This window comes from Oxyura jamaicensis, chromosome 10 (genome assembly GCF_011077185.1).
Source record: "Oxyura jamaicensis isolate SHBP4307 breed ruddy duck chromosome 10, BPBGC_Ojam_1.0, whole genome shotgun sequence".
NCBI classification, from domain to species: domain Eukaryota; kingdom Metazoa; phylum Chordata; class Aves; order Anseriformes; family Anatidae; genus Oxyura; species Oxyura jamaicensis.
In genome coordinates this window covers 7,500,713-7,527,557 of record NC_048902.1, presented here as the reverse complement: position 1 = coordinate 7,527,557, position 26,845 = coordinate 7,500,713, and the positions used below count along the sequence as shown (strand labels likewise).

The window sequence follows — 26,845 nt, the reverse complement described above, 5'->3', positions numbered from 1 at the left end:
GGATACCATACAATATTATTTTCTCTCAAGGTAGATGATACTGTAATGTGTTAGGTTTCTGCAGACAAGACTATTCAGAAAGGTCTAGTTTGCTGATTTCATTCGTCTGTGCATAACGTGCTTTTATTGACAGTAGTAAGAATGTGCCCCTATTTTAGTTTCCTTATGCTGTTCAGCCTATGTGCTGCCCAGTATTAGGAAAGATAGCTACCTTGTCAACTAGTATTAATGGCAGTTATACTAGTAATTCTTTTTATTTCTTATAAACTAGGAAAAAAATGATTTAGTGCTAGTAAGTTATGAAGAAGTGTTCTGCAGTTTGTCTTATAAAAATGAAATGTTTATTAACCTTACTACAGATATCTTCCAGACACTACTAAAAATTTTTCCAAAAAGTGGGCAGAAATTGTAAGTTGCAATGATTACAATTTATATGGGTTTTGCTAAATTTTACTGGAATTAAACCATAATAGGATCTTAAATCTTCACAAAAAGAAAATAAATGTTTCTGATTTTCTTAGGTCATGGTGACAGCAACAGCCGCAACATTCCTACTTTAGTAAAAGATATTAGCAATGTAGGAGAGGTTTCCTGTGGCAGTTCACACACAATAGCTCTGTCCAAAGATGGGAGAACAGTGTGGTCATTTGGAGGAGGAGATAATGGTAGGTAAAACTAATGTTTTGGTAGTAATTTTCACTGTATTCCAGTTACTGTATAGTCTAAATACTCCTTGCAGGTTTGGTCGGTGTTTTGTTTGTTTATTTTTTTGCCATTGGGTTCAAGAAACTGTTCAATGAAAGATTTTAGTAAAATCTGAATACAGTATTTAAAGCTTAATTGCAAGATTATAGACTTTAAAAATGGATTTTCAGATATCTGAAGGGAGAAGAAGAAACCTCAAATAATGTGTAAACAATTTTGGAAGAAATGCTTTGCTTGCAGATAACTATCAAATAAGCCTGCTTACTTGATATGGCCAAAACTGTATTTGTTCATGTTGCTGATTTACCCCCAGTAGGCAGTGAAACACCACAAAGCCACTTTACAAAGCCACTCTATCAACAGTCTTTGTTTTGAGGTCATTGATGGAAAATGGTGAATGTGTAGACAAGAAGATCTGTTTTTAAGGGAAAGTTAAAGGGGAAGTAAAGGGGAATTGAACTATTAATGTTTAAGATACAAGTGCGCACAGCTGTTAGAAAAAAAAAATGTAGAAGTGTTGGCTTTTTTTTTCCAAGTGACTTTCTAAACAAGGAGAGAGAACTTGTTTTTTAAATCTTGGACAAATATGGTAGGTTTAGTGCTTTGGAAGGCTTTAGTAATTAAGTATCAGGAAATGAATAGTTCAGTTATATGGAATTGATATTTCCATTTATAAGGACACTACAATAAATACTTATTTCCTGAAGTCTGTAATTATTGTATTTGAAAGAGAGTATGTTTTATAAAAATAATAATGTCCTAATTTTAAAAGCATGCCTTGACGTTTTTGGAAATCTGAAAATAATTCTTTTGGGGTACTTCGGATAGTCCTAATACGCCAAAAATACTTCCCATTTGTATTTCTTCCTTTTGTAGGCAAACTTGGTCATGGAGATACAAACAGAGTATATAAACCTAAAGTTATAGAAGCCTTGCAAGGAATGTTTATTCGTAAAGTTTGTGCTGGAAGCCAGTCTTCGCTTGCCTTAACATCAACAGGACAGGTAAGCAAAAATAAGTTTTCACTCAAATGATGAGATTTGGTATTTAAGAAAAAGACAGCATGGGTTTATTTCAGCATTTAGTGTTTTGGCTGTTGAGAAAATATACAGCTAGTTCTTAAGTATCAGTAAAGATCACAATTAGATATTGATTAAAAATACGGAGATCCTAATAGGCCAGATTAATTCATAATGTGCTGAAGAGTCATGTAAAATGACACATTCCAAGAGTCTTGGTTAGCCACAGAAAAATTAATTATTTTTAGGTTAATAAACATAAAACCAAATCAAAAGTGCAAAACCAAATCAAATTCACTAAGCAAAGTGGTTTCAGGAGGCAAAAAGCAATGAAATGCACTTCATGTTTCATCCATTAAACAATTCAGGTGCTTATTTAAGCACCAGCTTTTAAATACATCTAAATAGTTTATAAATAAATTTGATAGTTTTTAAAAATACATGTTTTAGAATGTGTTAACTGTTTTATTTCTAATCCAAAATATCTCAGAGTAAATGTTAGGGAATAAATGTTAGGTGATAAATGAGGGCCCTTACTGGCACGACGTATATACATGTAATACTACAAACATTTCCAGACATATAACCTAACTGAACCTGACCTCAGCGTGATTCAAAGACAGTGTGTTTTTGAAGTGTGGATCAAGAATGCTGAAGTTTACTGTAGTGGTTTCATTTCTTGAAACAGCCTCCTGGCTGATATGCTCTGCATCCAGTGAGTGGCTGGGGGGAATAAATATAGATTATGTGAAATGTATTTTACTGATGAAAGTACTGTGTATGTTTTGATGAAAACGTAACTGTAGTTATTGTGAAAGTGTTTATCCAGTGTTTTGTTGATGGTCACCAATAATACAAATTTGATACTGATATTTTGTGGTTTGTTTGCTCTAGGTTTATGCATGGGGCTGCGGTGCATGCCTTGGTTGTGGCTCGTCTGAGGCAACTGCTCTCAGACCAAAGCTTATCGAAGAGCTGGCTGCTACAAGAATAGTTGATATTTCAATTGGTGACAGTCACTGTTTGGCACTTTCTCATGGTAAGATAAGTAAAGTTTAAAAATCTGTAATCTTCCCTTTCAGTCAGAAGCAGTTGCATCTCAGATTCTGTTTTCTATTTTATTTACTTTATAGATAATGAAGTTTATGCCTGGGGTAACAATTCAATGGGACAGTGTGGTCAAGGAAACTCTACCGGTCCCATTACTAAACCAAAGAAAGTAAGTGGTTTAGATGGAGTTGCAATTCAACAGATTTCAGCAGGAACCTCCCATAGCCTCGCCTGGACAGCTCTTCCAAGAGACAGGTAACAGTGATGCTTGGGGACAAGTGTATATATATATATATTTTTAAACAGATACCCTTTGGGATACATGTAATACTGTCCTGAAGGTGCTAATCACATCATGCATTTGAAGTATTCTGCTTGTAATGTGTTGGGCTTCAGTGTCTTTTTAATCTCTCCCCTCATCTCCTCAACTGCTAGAGATTACAAGAAGCGATAACATAGCAGCACCACTAATTTTAATGCTAGGACTTTTATAGGAAGATTTCCTATCTGCTATTAGGCAAAAATAAGCCCTCTCTATGAAAAATCAAAAAGTTAGGCAGTGTACGGAGTTGTTCGTACTCACATCTTTATTTTGTGCTTCTGACAGCATTTCGTGTAGTTCATGTAGTTTCCTTCAGTAGAACAAAGAGGAAACGAAGCATAAGACTAGGAAATAGGGAAGCTCAGATAAATTACTAGATGTGGACTTTAACGACTTAATAAATTTCTGAATCGTTACATGTTAAGCTGGACTAAAACCAGTCACCTAAATAATTGGTTATTAATGTACAGTACCTGAAATAATGCTTCGTTACACCACAGGCATGATCAAGTGATTAAATTGAGCTGATAAACTTCAGACTTACATATGGACTACCACAAAGGAATAGAAGAATTCTTTTACTGTTTGGAAGATAATTCAGACAGTATTTCAAGATGCCCTGTTTTAAAGGGAGCTATCTTAGAAAAGTCACTAAGACCCAAATTGTACTAAGTGGTAATACCCCTTTTGAATTCTCCCTATATTGTATATTGTATTAAAATCTCTTTATAATTTGGAATTTATATTAAAGCAGCTCTGTGAGTATTTGTCAGCTTTTGCACAGATCAGATGGTTTTGTATTTGTGGCACTGTAGATGTTTTTGTTTATAAATGAGCGGTGTTTATTTTGTGAAGACTTTTACAGAGTAGAAAATGCCTGCAAGGTTCCGGAAGTTAGTCTGCCTACATCATATTAATGTGTTGTAAGAAAAAAAGTGGTTAGCTCAAGCATGTACTCACTTAACCTGCTTAAACTGCTATTTTGTTACAATAATTAGAATATTTTTAATAGTTAACTTATTTTGGTGTTTGATTCTAGGCAAGTTGTGGCATGGCACAGACCCTATTGTGTAGACCTTGAAGAAAGTACCTTTTCGCATCTTCGTTCTTTTCTTGAGCATTACTGTGACAAAATTAACAGTGAAATCCCCCCTCTTCCTTTTCCTTCATCAAGGTATATACACACATGTAATGTTTTTTTGTAATTTCTTTAATCTACAGCAGTGGTGTGTGGTTTAGTCCTAGTCAGCCTTTATCAAACAAAAGTCTGGTTTACCAATTTAGCTCTTTCAGGTGCCTTTTATTGTTTGTATAACATAGGAACTTTGCAGCACCTCAAGTGTAGCAGGATCTTTTGTCTGGAATTTATTTTAATTTTTAACATATCTTTTAAACTGAACTTTTCTTTCAGAGTTATTCTTTAAAACACGTTTTTCTATATAATTTAAGTGCATTTACTGTTTCTGTGCATTGTTTCTGTTTTCCAGTTCTTTTCCCTCTAGCCAGTTTCAGTGGATACCTGCTGACTAACTTACTGATAAACTTAGACAAAAAAACCCCAACTGTTAAAGTGGTAACCCATCAGTCCATACATTGAGTTATTGACTAATACATGTGATGCACAAACCACGTCATGTACTGTTGTGTGTCTAGGAGATCTATACTTGCCATTGCATTTTGAGGTGGAATCAGTACTCTTCACATATCATCGGTAATCGTTATTATAGCTTTCCAGATTTCAATCTTAAAACAAAAATGATGTTTTACGTGTATTGCTATAAAATACAAAAGCATGTCTATTTCCTCACTGATGGCTATAAAGAGCACTGCAAGTATCAAAGTTTGATGACACTAAACTTGGAGGAGTTGTGGACTCTGAGGGTGGCAGGGCCTTGCAGAGAGATCTGGACAGGTTGGAGAGCTGGGCGATCACCAACCGCATGAAGTTTAACAAAAGCAAGTGCTGGGTCCTGCACCTGGGATGGGGCAACCGTGGCTACACGTACAGTCTGGGCGACGCGACGCTGGAGAGCAGCCCCGCAGAGAGGGATCTGGGGTTTGTGGTTGACAGCAAGTTGAATATGAGCCAGCAGTGTGCCCTGGCAGCCAGGAGGACCAACCGTACCCTGGGGTGCATCAAGCACGGCATTGCTAGTCAGTCGAGGGAAGTGATTGTCCCGCTCTATTTTGCGCTGGTGCGGCCTCACCTCGAGTACTGTGTGCAGTTCTGGGCACCACAGTACAAAAAGGATATAAAACTGTTGGAGAGTGTCCAGAGGAGGGCGGCGAAGATGGTGAAAGGCCTAGAGGGGAAGATGTATGAGGAGCGACTGAGATCACTGGGCATGTTCAGCCTGGAAAAGAGGAGGCTGAGGAGAGCACCTTCATCGTGCTCTACAGCTTCCTGACAAGAGGGAGTGGAGGGGAAGGTGCCAATCTATTCTTAGTAACCAGTGATAGGACCCATGGGAATGATGTCAAGCTGAAGCAGGGGAGGTTTAGGCTAGACAACAGGAAGAGGTTCTTCTCTGAGGGGGTTGTCGCACACTGGAACAGTCTCTCCAGCGTAGCAGTCACTGCACCAAGCCTGTTGGAATTTAAGAAGCGATTGGACTGTGCACTTAATCACATGGTCTAAAATTTTGGGTAGACCTGTGCGGTGCCAGGAGTTGGACTTGATGATCCTTACGGGTCCCTTCCAACTTGGGATATTCTATGATTCTAAGTTTCTTATGATACTTTAATCTTTATTTTAAAAAAAAAAGTAATAATCAAGACTTTTTAAGGAAGACCAGAAATTAATATCCAGTCTTTTTGTTTTTAATGTGATTGTTTTATTGCTAAATCTTCTGAGAGAAAAGTACATTTATTACTTCTTAAACAGTTGATCTTTTTATTTATGTGAGGAATATATTTGTTTGTCTGTCTATCTGTTTGTGTATCTTGGAAAGATTTTGCCTTTTAATTCATATGACTATTTTTCTAAACTGAAAGCCCCTTGGAACCATTGTCTGCAACGACACTTTTCTGTGCAGATTAACAGCAGGTTTTCAGAGGAATTTTATGTAGAGTCCTAGTTATAGTTTACTTACCTTTCTGGTCTGCAACATAAAACATTAGTGTGAAAACCTTAGTGCACAAAAAAATAAGGAGCAATGCTAACAATAAAAAAGATGATGAGTGATTTATTTCTTTTTACAGGGAACATCACAGTTTTCTTAAACTGTGCCTGAAGCTGCTTTCTAATCATCTTGCACTTGCACTGGCTGGAGGTGTAGCTACTAGCATTCTTGGTCGGCAAGCTGGTCCACTTCGAAATTTATTGTTTAGACTGATGGACTCTTCTGTCCCTGATGAAATTCAAGAAGTAAGTAATACTTTGTTTACATGTAAAAAGTCTTCTTTTTCCTTCTTTCTTACTTTCTCTGATGGTGTAATTAGAAATTTTGTACTCGGATTTTCTAAAATTGGCACTCTGAACACAATTCTGATTTAACAATTTTACATGTTAAATGTATTTTTGTATGTAATTTTATGTAAATATGTATTTTGTATGTAATTTGTATGTAAATATGTAATTTTTACATGTTTTTTATTATTATTTTTTAATTAATCACCATCAGGTTTTATAATCTGAAAGCAGAGGAGAACATATACTTGCAAATTTCAAGGAGCTGCTTTTTTCCCCCTTAAAATTGTAATTATTATGTAATCGTAATAATGAACCTAAAACTTTTTAGGTTGTGGGATAATTAACATGAGTAAGAAATAAATGTAAAATGGATTATGGAAACCTGTAGTTTCCATGTAGAGCCTTACAAAGTCAGTCTTCAGCTTTATTATAACTTTTTGCCAGCTTTGAAGAAGTGGTGCTGTGTAGTTTGCTTGTGAACAAAAGTAATTAATGGTCAAATAGCTTTTGCAGTGTGTTTAAATGAAACAGAACCTCACACTTTATCATATGGAGTATATGCCAAAAATAGCAAGAGTATGAATTTAATATTTTGGTGGCACCAGTAAAGAAATAGCTTATACTCTCAGCATGCGTTTGTGGTTTAGAAAAAAATCACATGGGACTGAAGTTTTAGAACAGAGCACTTAATTTCACAAGTCCATAGTAGTGTGGAAAATTGCTGAAAAGCACTGGGAAGATTGTTTTACATATGCTGAAAATTCACAGTTCTCATATAGAAACAATTTTTCAGCTATCAATTTATGAAGTTTTGCCTCTTCATATTGCCTTTAAAATGGGATGAACTTGTGTATCTCTGAAGTTTAATTTAGTTTTATATTCAGAGAAACTTTGCTATGTTTATGATTTCATCTGAAAGTTGTCAGTATACACTCAATTGACAGAGATACATTTGTGTATTAGACAACCCTTAATTGCTAATAGGAGCAGGGCATGGTTTGTCTTGGAATTTTACTGAAAAATATTAGTCTTGTGGACTGATTAAACTAAACTCCCTTAAAATCACAGTCTTTGAGGAAACAGCAACATGCAAAGAATTTTTTATTTTGCCGATATGTTGGTCTCATTTCACTACTTCTATGTACTGTTTATCTTTTCATCCTGTAATGAAAGATTAATTTGCTATTTTGTGTTAGAAATCTGATGTTAACTGGATGTTTTGGATACATTGTGTGTGATGTTCTATAAGTTGATGGTTTTTTACCCTCCACCAAAGAAGTATTTTCTGTTACTTTTAGGTCGTAATTGAAACTCTCTCAGTAGGAGCAACTATGCTACTTCCTCCATTGCGAGAAAGAATGGAATTGCTACACTCTCTTCTACCCCAGGGTCCTGATAGATGGGAAAGCTTATCAAAAGGACAGGTAGGGTCAAGGAAAAATAGGCTGTGCTTTGGAAGTGCATGGAATGTTGTGCATACATGTTGTTGATGGAATGTTGTGCAAAGCCCAACTTAAACTATGTAGCCTGGCTAAATTAAAACCTAGCAAGGTAAGGAGCACTACATGTTTTCTCATGCCAAACTTGACTACAAAAAAAGTTAGGAATTTCTATGTTAACATGTCTAGACAAGTTTGAAGGTTAGATATTGTTGGATAATAGCCTGATCTAACAAGTCATGGAAACTAAAGATTAACTATTTCCTTGGAAGAGTACTTGTTAAATGTTTTTCCTTACATAGATTTCACCCTACTCTGCAAAGTTGGCTGGGATGTAAATGTTTTTATTTTTCTCTCTTGATGAATGCGAAGGCCAGGAATTTATGCAGGTTAGGAGGCTTACCCAATACCCTCCAAACAGAAGGAAATAAGGAGCCTTTGTTCCTGTCCTTGGTGGCTGAAGCTCCATCAGTAGTCTCAGATTAAAAAAGAAGAGTAGCTATTATTCAATTCTGTACGCAGAAGAACATCTTGCTGAAGTCTTCTGTGACTGGTTTAGTGAAGTTTAGTTCTGAATAGGTTATTTAGTTTAACTGTATAGTTTATTGAACTATGAAGAAGAATCTTACGATTTCTGAAGATTAATACTGGTACAAAAAACCACCACCAACAAAACAATTGAAAATTACTAGGTTAGAACAAGTTTATTTTTATCTGCACAAGTTTAGTTTATCTTGGTAACAGTGGGGGACGTATCTGCTACCTCTCTTCATCTAATCTATGCCTATTCTGCTTTTTACCCCTTCTTCCTACGTATAAATTAGAATAATAGGAAAAAAAAAAAAAAAAAAAAAAAAAAAACAACTGAAGAAAGCATTGATCCAGTGTCTTGATTTCTCTTTTTCAATCTCAGATTTTTTACTAGGTATGGTTATTAAATTCAATTTGTTTATCTGTTCTCTATTACTGATTTTAATTTTTATTTTAGAGAATGCAATTGGATATTATTTTGACAAGCTTGCAAGATCACACCCATGTAGCTTCCCTTCTTGGATATAGCTCACCATCTGATGCCACAGAAACTTCCTCATTATGCATCAGCTATGGAAATCTCTCCGATCAAACATACACTGTCCAGAGCAGTCATCCAGATACTCATCTAGCAGAAATCTTAATGAAGACTCTTCTAAGGAATTTGGGGTTTTATACTGTATGTATAGGCCTTGTGTTTAATTTTTTTTTAAGTGATAATGAATTCTGAATATTTGGAAGGGTTAAAAGTTTCTTCACAGTTTCAGAAAATGTTACTCTTCTTGTTTGTCTAAAGCAGCAGTGCCATATATATTTGTCTCTGGAAATAGACTAAAATCAGTTTGCCACCTCTGACATTATGGATCTAATGTTCTTGTAGCAGTACTGTTTGTTTAGCTTGGCTTACATGAATGTAGTTGATTTCATATCAGACTGAAGATTTTACTGCTGCTACTTTGGCTGCATTATTTTATTTTATTTTTTTTTTGGAAGATAGAATAGGGTACATGTCGTAAGTAGATTGCTGTATGATACCCTTTATGTCAGTTTATCTCAGCAACCAGAGAAAAGACAGCAGGAATATGAGTCTGTTTAATTAACTTGACACTGGGGAAAGTACCTTGCCAGTAGTTCATCAAGTACAGGTTAGCGATCTTACTATAGCATGTCAAACAGATTATTGTTCCTAGCTGTAGAATAGCATAGGCTGATGAGAAGTTCAAGGAAGCATAAGTGCAAGTGACTGACTGTTTCACTTTTAAAATTAAACTAGCTGGTTAAATATAACAGAGAAGAGAAACCTGAGATTTTTAATTCTCCAGCACAGTATCTCTGTGCACTGAGGGTGAGGGTCGGTAGTTTTAGTTCTTTTCTGTAGACCTTCACCAGTCACATAGATTCATCTACTTTCAATTTTCTACTTGAAACTAACTCAATTTTTTGCGACAGAATTCAGAAGGTAGTTGAGCAGCCATCTACCTTCTACTCCTTTTACTGCCGTCCTAGATTAAGCAAGGAAGGATTCTGATCTGAAACATTTCTATGTATCAGCCCACAACAAATTCTGAAGGGTTATTACTTAGTTCAACATACTGTGATTTGGAAGTGAGAGTGTGGGGAGAGTTACACTATCCAGTCTTCCGTTGCATTGAACTAAAAATACTTATGCATCTGAGAATAACCCTGTTTAGAACAGAAATACTCTCTTGATAGCTATCACAATCACTACAGTGGCATTTAAAATGACTGTAATTTTGTTCATCTCATGATTCAGTTAGCTTTATCTGATTTCTTCAGTAATCAGAGGTGCATATGCTAAAGGTAAAAAAGCTTTTTTTTTTTTTTTAAGATGGTAGTAAAGTATGAGAGCATTCGAAGACATTTTTTTTCTTTTATTTTCTTTTGTGTAAATAGGATCAAGCGTTTGGAGAACTGGAAAAAAACAGTGACAAATTTTTACTGGGTACATCATCATCAGAAAACAGCCAACCTGCTCATCTTCATGAGCTTTTATGTTCACTGCAGAAACAGTTGCTGGCTTTTTGTCACATCAACAGTGTGAGTGAGGTATGTGCCCTTACGCCCTTACTTTTGTTTTAAAAGGGGAAACTTTGCTTCAGTGTGCATGAACACCAGAATGTTGTAACAGTATTTGGAAACTGAACTGATAAAGGTAATGAACCCCTAAAAATCATGTACATGGTTATGATGTTTGGTGATTGTTTCCTTCCAGAATTCCAGCAGTGTGGCACTGCTTCACAAACACCTTCAGCTTTTATTGCCTCACGCTACAGATATCTATTCCCGTTCTGCAACGCTGCTTAAGGAAAGCTCTTGGAATGGTAGTGTTGGGGAAAAATTGAGAGGTAAATGTTCATGGAAAAATTGGTAATGGAAGTATCGTCAGCTTAGGGCAGTTCTTGTTTGTTCAGATTTGAATAATAAAACACCTTATTTTCCTTACACATGCATATCACAAGCCTCTTCTCCAAAGAAATGAGTTGTCTACCCAAGCATAGCATCTAGTTCATGTTTTTGATAGGACATTTTGCATATAGAAAAACTACAAAATAAAGAGGATGTTGTCTCTGTCTGTTATTGTCTCAGGTACTGTTAGTTCTAGATTATTCTTTTTAAAAGTATGTTTTTTTTGGAGATTACTGAAAAGTGTAGAAGGGAAATATGGAATGTATTTATGGTTATTAAACAAACAACTCAAAATGTACTTTTGAGACATGTTGAGACAGCTGCGGTATTTTTATGCAGTTCTTTGTGACTTGTTAAACTGTGCATAGAATATAAATATATTCCAAAATATAATTATTATTTTTTTCCTCTTTCTGTAGATGTAATTTATGTATCTGCAGCTGGTAGTATGTTGTCCCAGATTGTCAACTCGTTATTGTTACTGCCAGTGTCAGTAGCTCGGCCTTTGTTGAGTTACCTGCTGGATCTGTTGCCACCTTTAGATCGTCTTAATAGACTCTTACCTGCTGCAGCACTTCTAGAAGATCAAGAATTACAGTGGCCACTTCATGGTAAGTGTAGTAACACACAATCTGAAAAATAAAGTATGGCATACCACTTTTTATAGAGGAAGTTTTACTTTCCCCTGAAAAAGGACTTTCTTGTAAGTTAAGTGTCTTGCTACATCTTGGTTTTAAGTTCTTAAATGTATTGACATCCCTTTCTATGAAATATTTTGAGCTGTGGGCAAACCTCTTTACTGTGTCAACCCCGAATGTATATTAGCTTGGCTGAGAATGCAAGAGCAGTATGGGAAACACATATATTGAACTGAAGATACTAAGCTTGCAATACGTGAAAATAACTTCTTTACTTGTAAATGGAACAGAAATTCTCTCATGATCTATTTACTTCCATGTGCAAATTTTACTTTTGCTTTCTGTTATGTGCTGCAATTAAATGTTAATTACCTGCCACCAGATCCTTCTAATGAAAGAACAATGGAGATGAAGTGACAGAAATTTGTGATAGGTGCTGTTATATTTATTTGCTATTTGTTGAGTTTTTCATTAATATTTCTGTCATAGTTTTCTGCTTTTGAGTACTGTTTCCAGTGTGCAATGAAGAGCATTCTTGCTATGAGATACCTAAATCAGGAGTGGAAAAAATAAAGACGTAATTCGTTAATACCAGCAAGTTTTGTGATACAATTCCTTCTAAATTATCTCTTAATGAAAAGTAAATAAAACCCAACAAAATTTTTGGAATAGTAATGGCTTAAAATTTTTATCTGTTATTTCAGAATAAACATGCACAGGTAGTTCACAGAGGAATACTTCATTGTGCTTTTTCAGGTAAACAGACTAACTGAAAGGAAGAACAGAAAAAAAAAATGTTCTACTTGGTCATAATTGAACTGTTTGCTCATAGGGTTCTGAGAAGATGTTGTGAAATTGTATAATATTCTTTATTAAACAAATCAGTGATGAGGAGTTAATTGGATTACAATACTAAGATGACAAAATCCCAAATGAGATGTTAGTTTAGTCAATAAACTCCCATGGTGAGGTAAGAAGGTAAATAATAGAAACCTCAGGAACCATCTTGTAAGAGAGCACTGCTATAGTCTTTTGTGATTGAGAAATTGAAGACTAGAAAATCTTGCTTGTATCATTTATCTGTGCAAGTTTAGGAGAACCTAAAGAAACCTGTATTGGGCAAAATAGATGTTTGGGCAAAGTTTAAAAGGGCATTTCAACTTTGAAGTTGAATAGTTGTACTGTCAATGGTCATGGCTTTTGCTGCTGATGAAACTGGAATGCTAACCAAACAATTTCTCCTAACTGTTCTTTCTTCAAGTTATTGGCAGATAGGCCAATCAGCTATCTACTGGGAAATGTTACCAAGATCTGTAATTAAATTTATGAATTGAATTTATTTATTTATTCATTTTTAAGTATGGGCAACAGTGACTAATTTGGTGATTCATTGCTAATACTTGTAGGTGGACCTGAACTAATAGATCCCGCTGGAGTGCCCTTACCGCAGCCTGCCCAGTCTTGGGTATGGCTTGTTGATCTAGAGAGAACTGTAGCTTTACTTATTGGGCGGTGTCTTGGTGGCATGCTTCAAGGACCTCCAGTGTCCCCTGAGGAGCAAGATACAGCCTACTGGCTGAAAACTCCCCTTCTCAGTGATGGAGTTGAAATGGATATTCCTCATTTAGGTAAGCTGTTAAATACATGAGTCTAACTGTCATTGTAAATATTTGTGTTCAGTTCTGAAATTTTCAGATCACATTTGAGTAAGCTTGTGTACATAGGGTTCATCTTTCAGCTCTCTTGTCTATTTACACAGAAATACCAGAAGATGGAAAATGGCTATCTAAGTATGTATTGTAGTTTACAAAGGGTGTTGGAAATGCATAAAGAAAACTTAAAAAAATAAATGCAATTTCTCAGTGCAAGAAGTAAAACAAATGTCACTGAGTTAATTTTTAAATTTGTTTTACTGTTAGATGATCAGTATTATCAGACAAACCAGGGGCTCCGTTGTTCATATTTGTCATCAAAAAATGTCATCTTAAATTGTATTCTGCTTACAAAGTGGAATTTTTATTAATTGTAATTAGATTATTAAAACCAAAAAAATTTAAGTCCTTTTGGTTTACTAGAATTGTTGACAGCACTCAGCACGACTATTTCTAGCCGACCTTTCCTATGAGTAATGTACTTGCTTCTGATTCCGTGGCATGTTCCTCTTAATTCACATCTCCTCCTTCCTCTGATTCTGAGTAGATTACTTCAAGACTTACAAAACATGGTAGTTTAAAAGGGATCCATGAAGATGCAATAATTGCAAGCATATGACTACAGGTCAGGTAGAATCAACAATACAGATTATGATTTTGAAACAGATTGGCTAATGGTTCCAAGTTTCCATACATTTTACACAAGTGGTATCTCTGAGTCACTTTTATTCCTTATGTCATGAGAGTTTGCAGTCAGACAATGAGGTGTATTGATTTTTATTTTTATTCTGGAAGGGAGTGGAGAGTGAAATACGCTTAGACACTTGTAAAGATAGATGCATGTAATCTTCAAAATTTGCAGAGTTTAATTACTTAAGTATTTCCCTTCTGTCAGATAAATGCATGAGCTCCTTATTAGAAGTGGCCTTATCTGGAAATGAGGAACAGAAGCCATTTGATTATAAACTGAGACCTGAGATTACTGTCTATGTTGATTTGGCCTTGGGTTGTACAAAAGAGCCAGCAAGGAGCCTGTGGATCAGTATGCAAGACTATGCTGTCAGTAAAGGTAAGATGTTGAAAGTATATATATGTTAAAAGTGCATTACATGCTTCAGCTACTTGCCTAGTAAAGTCCTGTATTTTCTTTGGCAATGACTTTTAGTTCTACAACATGATAAATTTGTTTTATTGTCATGTTCCGTGGTCCTCCTTTTGTTTTTTCTGCTACCTATTTTTGATACTGATTCCAGTATTTGTCAAGCATGTAGCTCAATGTTCTTTTCCCCTCCAAACTAGGAAAAAAAGAGTCTTGTTTCCTTATTCAAGCATTTGTGTTTCTGTTTTCATAGTAGAGCAAGGTGAAACTTGCAATTAAACAGAAAATTTGATGGGGAGGAGGGAGATGGGGAAAGTGGAGTAACTTGTAAAATATGCTAAGAATGAGATGAAGGGGTAAGTCCTCTTGTGTTTTTTAAGTCTTTAGGAGGCTGGCATTACAGTATTAATGGTTCTTCATGCATATTGCATGTAGTCTGTGTTCATGCTCAAGCTTTCCAGGTCTCCTTTTAATGAGATCCAGTGAACATTGCTGTTGTGCTGTAACTTTCCACAGGAGCGAGAGATGATTTTCTGTAGCTCTGGCCAAGCTAGGCCAGATTAAGAAGACAGAAAATAGTATTGTGTGCCTGTTGAGAGCAATACAGAGAATTCTGTTCTGGAATTCCATGGAACTAGGAATTCCAGTTAAAAAAAATAAGCTAGTTGTCTAGTTGAAAAAATCTGAGATGAATGGGCTAATGTGTATTATTTTTGTTTTGGAATTGGGTGTTCTAAAAGTTGTTGTGGTCCTGCTCAGTTTAAATTGCAAGTTGATTGAGAGTTGTATGGTGACAGCTAGTGTAGCTTCAAATGCAAGGTGATGGAACTCACTGAGGAACAGGTATGTTAGACTAAATTTTATACTTAAATCACCAGATAGTCTTTTATGATTTCTAATGCAGTTTGCAAGTATTCATAAATAATAAGAAAAATAGTGTTATGAAGATATTTTCCTCTGCAGGAAAAAATATGGAGCCTTCTGGAGTTTTACTTGGAAGTTCTGTTATTTTATAGTGGAACAATATTATTTTCCTACGGTTCTTTTTTAAAGTGGGGAGAAATTACTTTGAAATCAGAATGTCAGTTTCTGAAAAAACTGAAGGAACCTTACATTGGAGACCTGAAAATATCTCTTGTTGATATCAGCAGTGAAACTTGTGCTTAAGGTCTGTTAAAGTATCTACTTACGGTGATACAGTCTGCAAAATAATTTTTGAATCTGAATCCAACAGCTTCTAAGAGAGCAGAAGATCTCAAATACTGCATGTTTCTAAAGGAGCTCCTTGCAACTCAGTGGCTGGATAAAAGAAAGAGCTCCAGTTGCGTAACCTTGCTGAAACAGAGGTTGCAACCTAGCTCAGGTCTTCTGAGCTGAGTTCCTGGCTGGACAGTCTGTGTGCCCTCACTTGGCTGACTACTAGACATGACGGTCTTGAGCAGATCAAAACATTTTTGTCTCTGAAGCATTGTATTTATGAATTGTTGATGCTAAACTTATTTCTTAAACATTTGTTCTACTTGTAAATCAGAAGTTTTAAACTGGTGAATATTTTTATATGTTGTCATTGAAAACATATTTGTTGGAAACAGTAACCGGTTTTGATGAATCCTTTCTATTTTCAGATTGGGATACTGCAACTTTAAGTAATGAATCACTCCTGGATACTGTGTCCAGATTTGTTCTTGCAGCTCTACTGAAACATACAAGTTTACTTAGTCAAGCCTGTGGGGAGAGCAGGCAAGTATCTTAAAGCTGCCTTTAGAAGTTCAATTTCAAATTTTCAAAGAAAAATTGTGCAATTTTTTTCAGTTTTGGGTCTTTTTAGTAGGTACCAGCCTGGCAAAGCCTTGGCAGAAGTGTACCGTTGTGTTTATAAAGTTCGGAGTCGCTTGCTTGCCTGCAAGAACATGGAACTTATTCAGACTAGATCATCATCAAGAGACAGATGGGTAAGACTGTAAATCTCTTCTCAGTTATTCAGGCTATACTGTGTTAAGAAAATACTACATAATACCTCAGTAACGGATGAATTCAGTACATAGCTGAAGATGTTCAAATATTAGTTTCATTTGTTGCAGGATTTTTGGTTTTGCCTTGTTAAAAAAACCTTTCAGGATTTTTCAAATTAAATATACAATGCCGGGTAGGATGGCAACTTCTGAATCACTTTACTAAGCCTGGTCAGAACTCATGCTGGAAGTGTTCATTGAATTACTCGATGCTGGGGATGATTAGGCATTACAAGATAGTCCTTAAACTAGGATTAGGTTTCTCTGTTAGGATTTTTAATTGCTATTTACAATTTACAAGTGGGATGCTTTTAATCAAGGAGGTTCTTATGTGGCATCAAGATGATGAGGCTTTTTAGCTGTTTCATAAAGCATTACTGAAACCTTTTAAAATAACAGGACCATTTCTTTCCTTTAATTCTGAGAGGGCATTTGTATCTTCATCCTACCTTTCACGGTAGGGGTCTAATATGTTTGCAATAGATTCAGCACTTATAAAAGTATTGGGTGTAGTGTGGGTACACAGGATGGTATGCATACATTAAGTCTGGTGGTTCTCTGGCTCACCAAGCATACACAGGGTGGTCATTTTACACAGGTAGTAAATCTGATGCTTCAAGCTCATGCTGTAGCTGTTGTGTATGTTCACAATAAAGTATAGTGCATGTGTGGTAAGTTCCATTCCTCCTAGAAATTCTCAAGCTTGTTTTGCAAATGCAGCAGAGTAAATCTAAAGGTATGCAGTAGGTCACTTGCATCAGGAAGATCTCATATTTAATACTTCTGTGAAAAATAGCTGTTTTGCATTTGCATGATACACACACTCTTAATTATAGAATGACTTGAGCAAATCAGAGGTCCAAATAAAACGGTAACAATAGTCTGCTGCTACCAAGACCTTCTGTTCTTTGGGAAAGGGTAAATTCCAGAAGAGGGTGGTTGAGTTATGCTGGTAGGATGTGTGGCCCAAGATTTGTAGGCTGAATTACATTCTAAAATACTCTAACACCTCTAATGTAATTATGATTTATACTTAAACCTTTGCCTTTTTTGGTTTGTCTGCAGTTGTTTTCTGCATTGGGAAGCTGTCTATTAGGTAGTAAGTGCTCTGTTGGTCAGCAGTTACATCACCAAGTTATCTCTTAGGGCTTTTGTAGGAAAATGTAATTCTAAATCAGTTGCTTCTGAGCTGCTTGTCTCTTTTATATGTAGGATAGTTGGCTGGGGCAGTAGTTTGGCTTTAAGTTGCTAGCTTGGCTATCTCAAAACAAAAAGATTTTCTAATTTCAGTTTTAAGACTACTGCCTTTCTATTGCATTCTATCTTGGGGTGTTGGATCTTTTTAATTTTATTGAAATAAAAGGGAGGATTCTGTGAATTCAGGACTGTGAAGAATAAAAATGGGAACATACTGGGTATTAATTTAAATAAAAATATTATTTATAACAAAATGTTGGCCATGAAAGTAAGTTTTATCATACTTGTCCTTTTTAAAGGGAGAAAATTTTATGATGTAACAGCATATGGCTGCTAACACTTTTATATGTTGAAGTATCAAAGTTTGACAGTCAAGTCCAAGTAAGCCTTACAGGGAGAGATTTTTCTACAAAGAGTCTGAATACAAGTCATTAGAGGAAATTTAAATTTCCCAACTTAAGTATTTACAGTTTTGAATATAAGCAGCTGTTCACATAGTATCACAAATATCTTTTTGACATGACAGTAAAGAAGTTTTTTTCTTATGTACTCTGATGTTCAGCTTTTATTTTGGTGAGAATTAATTCACTGTAGATTTTTATTTTATTATCAAGATGTTAGATAACCAGGAATCTGCTGACATTGATGCTCAGGAGCATTCTTTTACTCGTACAATTGATGAAGAAGCAGAAATGGAGGAGCAGGCAGAACGTGACAGAGAAGAAGGACACCCAGAACAGGAAGACGAAGAAGAAGAAAGAGAACATGAAGTTATGACAGCTGGTAGTAAGTACTAGTTGTGTATATCAAGAGTGTAATGTGCTTAGGAAGGACAATGTATTTTTATCTCAAAGTAGAATGGGGAAAAAGATTGAAAAGCTTATGAAATATTTTGTGTAAACATTGCTAGAAGCTTTTATAAAATGATATAGTGCTTTTGTTGGGTCAGAGAAGTCTTTAGGTCAGTATTTATTTATAGGATTTATTGCTGCATTTATGCGTGTTAATCTTGCAAGTCATAAACTTTGAAGAGTAATGTTCTGAGGTTTGGAAGAAAAATTGCTGTTCGTAACAGTGGACGACTGACAGGATGGAATTCATTTGTATCCTTGAATATCTTGAATTTATTAAAAATATTGAGGTTTTAGTCAAAGTTCAATAGCTCTAACATTTGCAATACTTTCCCATGGGTTTTCTAAAATAAAATAAAAAAAAAAGCTCAGTTCTTCAGAAAACAAGACCAAAAAAGGTGAACTTCACAAACTGTTGTTATGCTGACTTGGAGTTGTAATTGGAGTCAGTGGGGTAGTTAATTCTTCCAGTTCTAGTGAGGCAGCATCCAGTCGCACTCAGCTGTTTTTCTGTTGTTACCCAAGTATTCTCAAAGACAGAAGTTGTGTTAGCATTGGAAGATTAAAGTGGAATGTATATGTAGCCTATAAAAATGGCTCTCTTGGAACATTTTCCATAAACTTATATATTTTTTTCTCTTCCAAACACCGTTCCTCTAGATACTGTTAGAATATATACCTCTTGCCAGCCTTTGTTGTCACCGCCTATTTTGTTGGCAGTGCTTATATTCCTTGTTAGGACTCCCATATTTCTGTTGGGGATCTTTTTGCACCAAAATACGTTACACCTTTAGTTTCCTTATCATGTGTCATCATATCCACAATGCAGTAGACTTTCCTGAAAGTGCACTATGTGGTTGAAGGGCATATGCACCATATCATTTATGATTTTAAAAAGTGTACATGTGTTACCTGCTCAGCAGATCCAATATATATGTTTTTGCTGCTTTTTTCCTGCGGGAGGCTGATCTTGCTATGCAGAGTTCAATTCTGTCCTTGATGTCTTGCTGTTTCTAACTATTAACACCAATGGAGAAAGTGTTTGGATATATCTTTAGCTTTCCAAAGAGAAGCTGAATGTTTAAAATTAAAATGATTAAATCAAGAAAATTTAATTCTTTGGACAGAGATGATGCAATCTCTCATACCAGTTCTTTAGAAGAATCTGTTTAAGACAACAGGAGAATTAAGGAAGAATTAAGTGAAGGCTGACAATTTTGGTAGCATCTTCATTGTACTAACCAAAGCTAATAACAACATTAAACTGTTTCAGTACTGAATTACAGATGTGCTGTTTTCTGGAATGTAGATTTCCAGATGCATTGCTTTATATGTCTGCTAAAAGGCTAGCATGAAATAATCTCTTTGATAATATCCACATAGCAGTTGGATTGCAGTAAGACATTAAAAGCATGTTTAGTGTTCTGTCAAATGGTATTGTCCCCTTCATTTTAAGCTTAACATTGTGTAAGTACTTTATTTAAGCTGTTTGTGTGACTTCTCTTATAGCTTTGTATTATTGCATTATTTTAATGCTGGAAAAATAGCTGTTGCTTTTCATAATGCGATATTTTTAGCTTGAGCTATAGATGAATATTTTGTTCTGTGTAGCTTTGTCTAGAAGTTAAGACCTTCTTTTTGTGTTGCATGTTACAGAAATATTTCAATGTTTCCTATCAGCCCGTGAAGTAGCTCGCAGTCGGGATCGAGATAGGATGAACGCTGGGACAGGGACTAGACTTGATGATCAACCTCCTCAGTCTCAGCAGGAGCGAAGAATCAGCACTGATCTGACTGAAGGTCAAGATGTGTATACTGCTGCATGCAACTCTGTGATCCACAGATGTGCCTTGTTGATCCTAGGAGTGAGCCCTGTTATTGAGGAACTCCAGAAACGAAGGGAGGATGGACAGTTACAGCAGCCTCCCTCTACGGCTCCTGAGAGTATTGGACTCATGACGAGGTGCGGTTCACTGACTACTTAAATATTTAACTCTTCTGTTTCCTCTTCAGTTGATAAAAATAACCTCAGTTTTCCTCTGAGGATTCTTAGAAAAAGTCCTCTGAGGATTCTTAGAAAAAAATGGAGCAGTGCTTATGGTTTGGTTTGGGGTTCTTGCTGTTGTTGGTGGTGGTTTTGAGATCAGTGGCTTTTTCTCAGTTTTCTTTGTCCACATTTACTCGATTAAGAGTTTTATTCTTTGTGGACCATATCATTTTTCAAAGTTGAGCTTATTGATGAATAGTAATTAAGTCCAGCTCATCTGGTGTACAGATAATTTTATGTAATTGGAAAAATTAATTATTTTTCCTAAAAATTATTCATGTGTTTAGATACTTTATTACCAGGTTTGTATTTTCCTGAACCATAAGCAATGTCTTATATTGTAATGTTCAAAAACATTGTATATGCTTAAAAAAGAAAAGAGTAAAAGCCTATTATGAAAAAATTGTCATTTGTGATTAATTTTAGAAGTATTCCTAATATCTTGGCATGTGCAAGATAGTGTTAGATGTGGAAGAGTAACAAAATAAAGCCAGACAGCTCATTAAATTTGAGAAGTGTATAGTTCAGAGAGGATAAATACTCCATAAACCAAGATATTCTTGGTAACAGAACTTTGTTCTAAACTCGGTCCATGTAAACTTTTTATTTCACAAATCTGTGGGTGTTAGAATACAACATGGAAATTTTAAAATTTGGGTACAGTCCTTGTTAGCTAGTGCTCCTAGTGGACTTCTCAGTCTACTTAAACTTTTAGTGTAGAGAACCTTTGTTGCTGTGACATTTCCAGTTTTATTTAATATGAAGGTAGTGATGGAGAGTTCAGAGCAAGATTGTATCTATTCAGTACCCTTTTTTTCTTTTTGCCTCCTTTGGGAAGTCTGGTCCCTAAAGCATGTCTCTCTCATTGTCAAAGTGGCTTTCATCTCTGGCATATCAACTTTGGGATGCATTTTGTCAGTGTTTATTTTTTTCAAATATCAGTTTGGTGCCTTTTCACCCACTTTTTCTTGTCCTCTTAGTTCAGAATTGTTTCTGTATACTGTATGAAATGATCAGTCATTTGAAGTTACCATTCATTCAGTTGACCAATAAGGGTGGCAAGAAGTAACAAAATTTATTCATGTCCTTTATAAGCATAATAACTGAAACCATCAGTCCACTTTTTTCCTCTTTGTTGTAGTCTTGTATTGCTCCATGATAGTGTTCTCTCAAATAAAACTGTGGTATCTGCTGAATTTGCCTATCAACTCTTACTTTTGGCTAATACAATTATTTTCTTCGTGTTTTTTTTTTTCATTGGTACACCTGAGGCAGGAGTGAAAGTCTTACTGCAGAGAGTCGCTCAATCCATGCAAACTCAAACTATAGACTGATTAAGTCAAGAAGTGAATCTGATTTATCTCAGCCAGAATCAGATGAAGAAGGTTATTCACTGGTGAGTAAAATAGCATTACATGCCTTGGAGATTATTGGTACATTTTCTAGGTGGGCAATGCATCTTAAACATTTGTCATTTGTTCAGTATTTAGTGTTATGTTTCAGTACAGGAGTCTCTGCCAATAACTATTAACTGCTATTAAGAGAAAGTAAAGATGGTAAAACAGCAATTTAAATTATTACAGCTCTGTTCATTTTCTTATTTTTGAGGGGGATTAGTATTTTAAACACTCTAATATTACGCACCACATATGTCCACTTAAGGAAATAAGGGTTTTATTACTCTCTTACTCTAGAGTGGAAGACGAAATGTTGATTTGGATTTGGCGTCATCACACAGAAAGAGGGGTAAGTTTTTATCAATATCAATTTACCTAAAGAATATTGATCAGAGTAAATACATTAATATTTCTTAAGTTAAAATATGTTTGCAATTAAATGCAGTACATTAATGACAGTCAGAAAGTTAAAAATGAATATTTAAAAATGATGTTGTATGTAATTATTACCTTTTATTTGTTGTGTTAACATTAACTGCTTTGCAGCTTGGTTTTAATGTTTCCTAGGTTATAACCATTTCTTCCAGTTTCTAGAATAGCAGCGCTCTTCTGAAGCAAGTGAGGATTTTCATGATTTCAAGTGAATTTAGAATTCTCATTGTTTTCACTCTCTTAACTTTAAGAAGAAAAAAAGGCAGAGAAGTTCAGTATCAAGTTGAATGATCTATTCTTGTGATAATGTTGATAATTTACCTTAAAATGTGCTTTAACATTGAGAACTCTTATCTAGAAAGTACTGCATAATTTGTGCATCTACTCAACACCAGCACACCTACAGAACCAAGTAACCACTTCTCCCATTACTTCCATATAAATCAGATTTTTAGCCTTCGTTCTGGGGAATCTACGTTACCTGCTTCTCAGGTGGCAATAGACAGAGTAAAGGATGCATGTTTACACAGGGACCAAAAAGTCCTGCTTCACTCTGGATGATGCAGAGTCATTGCTAGAATGACAAATTATGTCTGTTCCATGGTATTTGTTACATTCTTGGTAAAAGGTTAATAGGAATTACGTTGAGTTAGGGTGTGCTTTAATTATGTAAGCCTTGAATGCTGTTAGGTAACTTAAGAGTTCTGGTTTAATAGCCTTCATCATTAAGTAGAGTACTGAGAGGTAGCTTTCCTCTAAAAGTCTTTTGGAATCCTAAATCACACTATCAGTGGCAGCACTCGTTATGCTTTAATTTAGTAATGCGGAAAGGAATTCCTTGTACACATATAGTCAATTGAACCCATTCAACAAACAAAAAAATTTCCTAGAGCTGTTCATAGTGTGACAGCATGATGTATGTTAGCATTCTCAGCGTTAGGAGGTCTGATGGAGTCTCTGTCAGCACCCTGATCCCCAACATACTCTTTGAAGCCACCATCTTTAGCTTTGCTGTTAGAGAACTGATACAGACCCTGTACTCTCTTTCCCCTATATCCTAAAAGTAATCCAAGAAATCACCTTGAGTTAGGTCTGAGACGTGGTGTATCGTACAGGTTATGGTTCCTGAACTGTTAGTTAGACTGATGAGGTTTTTGGGTCATGGGTTCCAGGAGATAAGGAGCAATGCAAGAATAGACTTTATCAGCAAACCAATGTATAGAAGCTTCTTATAACACAGGAAGGTTCTGTACCAACCATGCAACACAGAGGAGAAATGGGGGTAAGGGCAGTTGGTCTATCCAGAATTTAAAGAAGCTCAAATAGCATGCTTCAAAACTGAATATATACTGCTACCTGTTGTCTTCTTCTGGAAGACTTACTTTGTTGTCCCTTAAAGATTTTTAGTCTGGCTTTAACAACTGGAGGTTTGTCAACATACAACAGAGAACTTTTCACTCACCCTGGAAGGTATATGTGCCCATTTTGATTGATACCCAATACCAGACTCATCCAGTGAACACAGGTTCCATGTACTGGAAAACTTTCCTGATACTTATATTAAGGTCAGAAAAAGATCTTCAAAGATCTGTTTGATCAAGCAGAAAAGCTATTCAGTGTTGTGCTATCTAAGGCCCTTCATTTCTTGTCAGATGTTTGGTTTTGGGAATCCTAGTTGGTCTTCTACAGTTCAAGCATGTCCTGGTGCTTTTTCAGTGCATAACTTGAAGACATTTTATATTGTCCACTCCTTACTCCTTATAATCTAGCCAGCACTCTGAAGTTCTAGAGGGTCTGCAGTGCATATGAAGGATGTTTTGATTGGTAAAACCCCTCCAGTTTCATCTTTATTCTTGTGATACGCTTCTATCTACACTGACAAAGGGGACATTTATATTCACTGTTACCTCAGCTTGAGGAATAGGGGAAATGTAAACTCTCACAGCATGTTGTCTTTATCACAGAATCACAGAATAGTCTAGGTTGGAAGAGACCTCCAAGATCACCGAGTCCAACCTCTGACCTAATGCTAACAAGTCCTCCACTAAACCATATCCCTAAGCTCTACTTTATGCTGTGCTCCATCCCAGTTTGCTGGCAAGAGAATGAGCTATTTGAATTTGCTCTATTTTTTAAGCATTAAAGGATTAAAAGAAGCCTAGTCTTCCATTTATCATAGATAAACCATCGTAGAAAGAGTGACCCACAGAAGGCGGTCACATTGGTCCTCAATTTTCCTCCTTTTAGACATTTATACATTTTAAACATTTTTGTGAGAAACAAATGTTTTTTTATTATTATTTTTAGATGTTCTTTCCATGTGCATTTCTGTGTCTTGTGCTCATTCCACATGTGATCTGCTTTTGAATAGAGGATGTGGAAGGTGTTTATGCTACCTCTAAATGAGGAAAATGGGAGAAGGGAAACATGCATGCCATATGGATGGTAGAAGGGACATCTAATTTGGATGCAGAAAATAATCATGAATTACAGAAGAAGTACATATGGGAAATGCTTCTCAAATTACAATTAACATAAAGCAAAGCCTCCCGTGTTTTCTCATCTCTGTTTCCACAAAACAGAAGTAACCACTGTTGCTTTAAGGAACTTAAGGCTGAAGTTTTCAAACTGTTTTTGGAATGAATGTTGAGTTGGCACAGTTAGGTGGGAAAGAAGTGGCATCCTTAGTAACCTAATCTCACTATTGGTTGTAGTCTTTTTTTTTTTTTTTAATGGTATAAAAGCTGTTCATATTCATAAATTGCAATACAGAAAACCAACCTTAGAAAAAATAATGTAAGTTGTTCTGTTCATGAGGTCTTGCAGCTGAGTGTGAAAGGAAAGTATGGTCTTTTTACTCAATTAACATATTAGCCTCTCAGTCTAATCTTTAATCTAATTGCTTTCTCCGTTTATTGTATCTGTTCAGAAATGAGACTGTTATTTCTACTTCAGCCTGATGATCTTTTGACTACCTTATTCCTTGCGGCTATTCAGTTAGTTCCAAATCAGTAAACTTTTTATTCTGCAGGAATAGAAAGAAAACCTCTTTTCCAAAACTTTTTCCATACGGGGTGATGAGCACATTAATATTTCCCCCTGATATGTAAGACTTTTTTTTTTTTTTTCCCTTGCCTAGACTTACCTTTCTCAGTTTTGCAGACCCAGAGAGCATGTCACAGAATGTTGCACCAGGAGGATACTGTACACTGCATTAAATGTCTAGTATCAAAGAATGCATGTTTAGCAGCACAATCGCAAACTTATTTACAGACAGATAATTGCTAGTCATCCAGTCATCATTTAAATGTTAATTCAGTGAATTCCAGTGTGTCTGTGTGGACTGTAGTACTTTACTAACACAACAGAGCAACTCTGAAAAAAAGCAGCAACTTAGATTATATCTAAATTAAATTGAAATAAAATGGCATACCTGTATTGATTTGAGTTGTGTTTTGAAGTTGAAACTGAAGATCATTTTGAGTAAGGGGTGTAAATGTATTGGTGTTTGTGTGTAGTGTGTACCTGTGTTAAAAGGAATGCTTTTTTTTTTTTCCCTGCAGAGATGGCAGAAAATTTAGAAAGTCTGTTGCCTAGTGTATACTAATTAAAAACGGGAATAAATCTTTTTTTTTTTCTAACTTTGCTGCTTGATGTATAGAGGTATTGATTGAGATGAGAATGATCATTTAAGTCTAAGTCAGTATAAAACGAGGAAGAGATATGAATATATTGTCTTCTGTTTCAAATGTCTGCTTTTGTCTTCTGATTCTTGTATGGTGTAGTGTATTTACTCCTTTTTGGCCAGTTGAGCCCCAGAAAAAAGAAGAGCTTCAAGCAAGTACCTGATGGCATGTTTATTTTTTTCTCTATAGCTTCCCTACATGTTTTATGTTTTATGAAGTGTGTATTGCGGCTCTGCCACATTCATTTGGAAAACTCATTTTTACAAGCTGGCTTATCAGGACAAGTAAACTTTTTTGGTTTGTTTTGTTTTTACTGTAAGCTTAAAGATTATTCTTATATGTAACTCTGTTCATGTGATTGTAAAGCTTCATAGAAGTCCTAAGCTGCAATCAATTCTGTGTAATGGATATTGCACAGAATCTAGCTAAGCTAATACACAAGCATACTTTGATTCTTCTGTTGATACTTAACATCTTCAAGAAAAAAAGTTTGTTTTAGATTTGCCCTAATTCTTAAATGTTTTAATTCTGAAGTGTAAGCATATACTTTGTCTTCTGACATTCTTTGTTTTTGATCTTTAAATTTTCAGTTATAGCTTCACTTGTTTTACATTTAGTCTGTAACTCTTAATTCTTGGACTTTTCTCCTAATTTGAAACAATTAAAAATCGTTTTTACATCTAAATATTTTTGCAATTAATACTAAAAGTGATTTGCTAAGACCTAATCTTTTTTCAAATGTGAAATAGTTTAGTTTTCTATTAATACATAGATGAGTGATATTATTAGTTCGTCTGTTGACTATCAAAACTAAATTGTCTTCTGATGTTCTGTTAATACTTGAAAGGGTATCTCCTGAAGTTTATGGCTTAAGGCTGAGGCATCAGAGTTGTTTTGTGCTTCGTTACAAATCATTGGATTCTGTGCTG

At 35.5% G+C, this 26,845-nt stretch overlaps 1 protein-coding gene across 13 annotated transcripts in view; it reads left to right on the top strand.

Moving 5' to 3' along the window:
• The window catches only part of HERC1 (HECT and RLD domain containing E3 ubiquitin protein ligase family member 1), a 97,237-nt gene that overhangs the window by 21,681 nt on the left and 48,711 nt on the right, over window positions 1–26,845 (top strand). For 8 of the 13 annotated variants that reach the window (XM_035335851.1, XM_035335853.1, XM_035335852.1 and 5 more), the window contains exons 7-26: window positions 522–665; window positions 1,582–1,709; window positions 2,619–2,763; window positions 2,858–3,029; window positions 4,136–4,270; window positions 6,298–6,463; window positions 7,807–7,932; window positions 8,936–9,157; window positions 10,393–10,545; window positions 10,712–10,844; window positions 11,325–11,516; window positions 12,950–13,171; window positions 14,091–14,264; window positions 15,920–16,034; window positions 16,123–16,246; window positions 18,118–18,289; window positions 20,011–20,317; window positions 21,677–21,797; window positions 22,096–22,147; window positions 26,016–26,081. In XM_035335851.1, the coding sequence (XP_035191742.1) occupies window positions 522–665; window positions 1,582–1,709; window positions 2,619–2,763; window positions 2,858–3,029; window positions 4,136–4,270; window positions 6,298–6,463; window positions 7,807–7,932; window positions 8,936–9,157; window positions 10,393–10,545; window positions 10,712–10,844; window positions 11,325–11,516; window positions 12,950–13,171; window positions 14,091–14,264; window positions 15,920–16,034; window positions 16,123–16,246; window positions 18,118–18,289; window positions 20,011–20,317; window positions 21,677–21,797; window positions 22,096–22,147; window positions 26,016–26,081 (3,069 nt within the window). The remainder of the gene's footprint in view (window positions 1–521; window positions 666–1,581; window positions 1,710–2,618; window positions 2,764–2,857; window positions 3,030–4,135; window positions 4,271–6,297; window positions 6,464–7,806; window positions 7,933–8,935; window positions 9,158–10,392; window positions 10,546–10,711; window positions 10,845–11,324; window positions 11,517–12,949; window positions 13,172–14,090; window positions 14,265–15,919; window positions 16,035–16,122; window positions 16,247–18,117; window positions 18,290–20,010; window positions 20,318–21,676; window positions 21,798–22,095; window positions 22,148–26,015; window positions 26,082–26,845) is intronic. The other 5 variants (XM_035335861.1, XM_035335860.1, XM_035335850.1 and 2 more) reach the window with 4 other exon arrangements.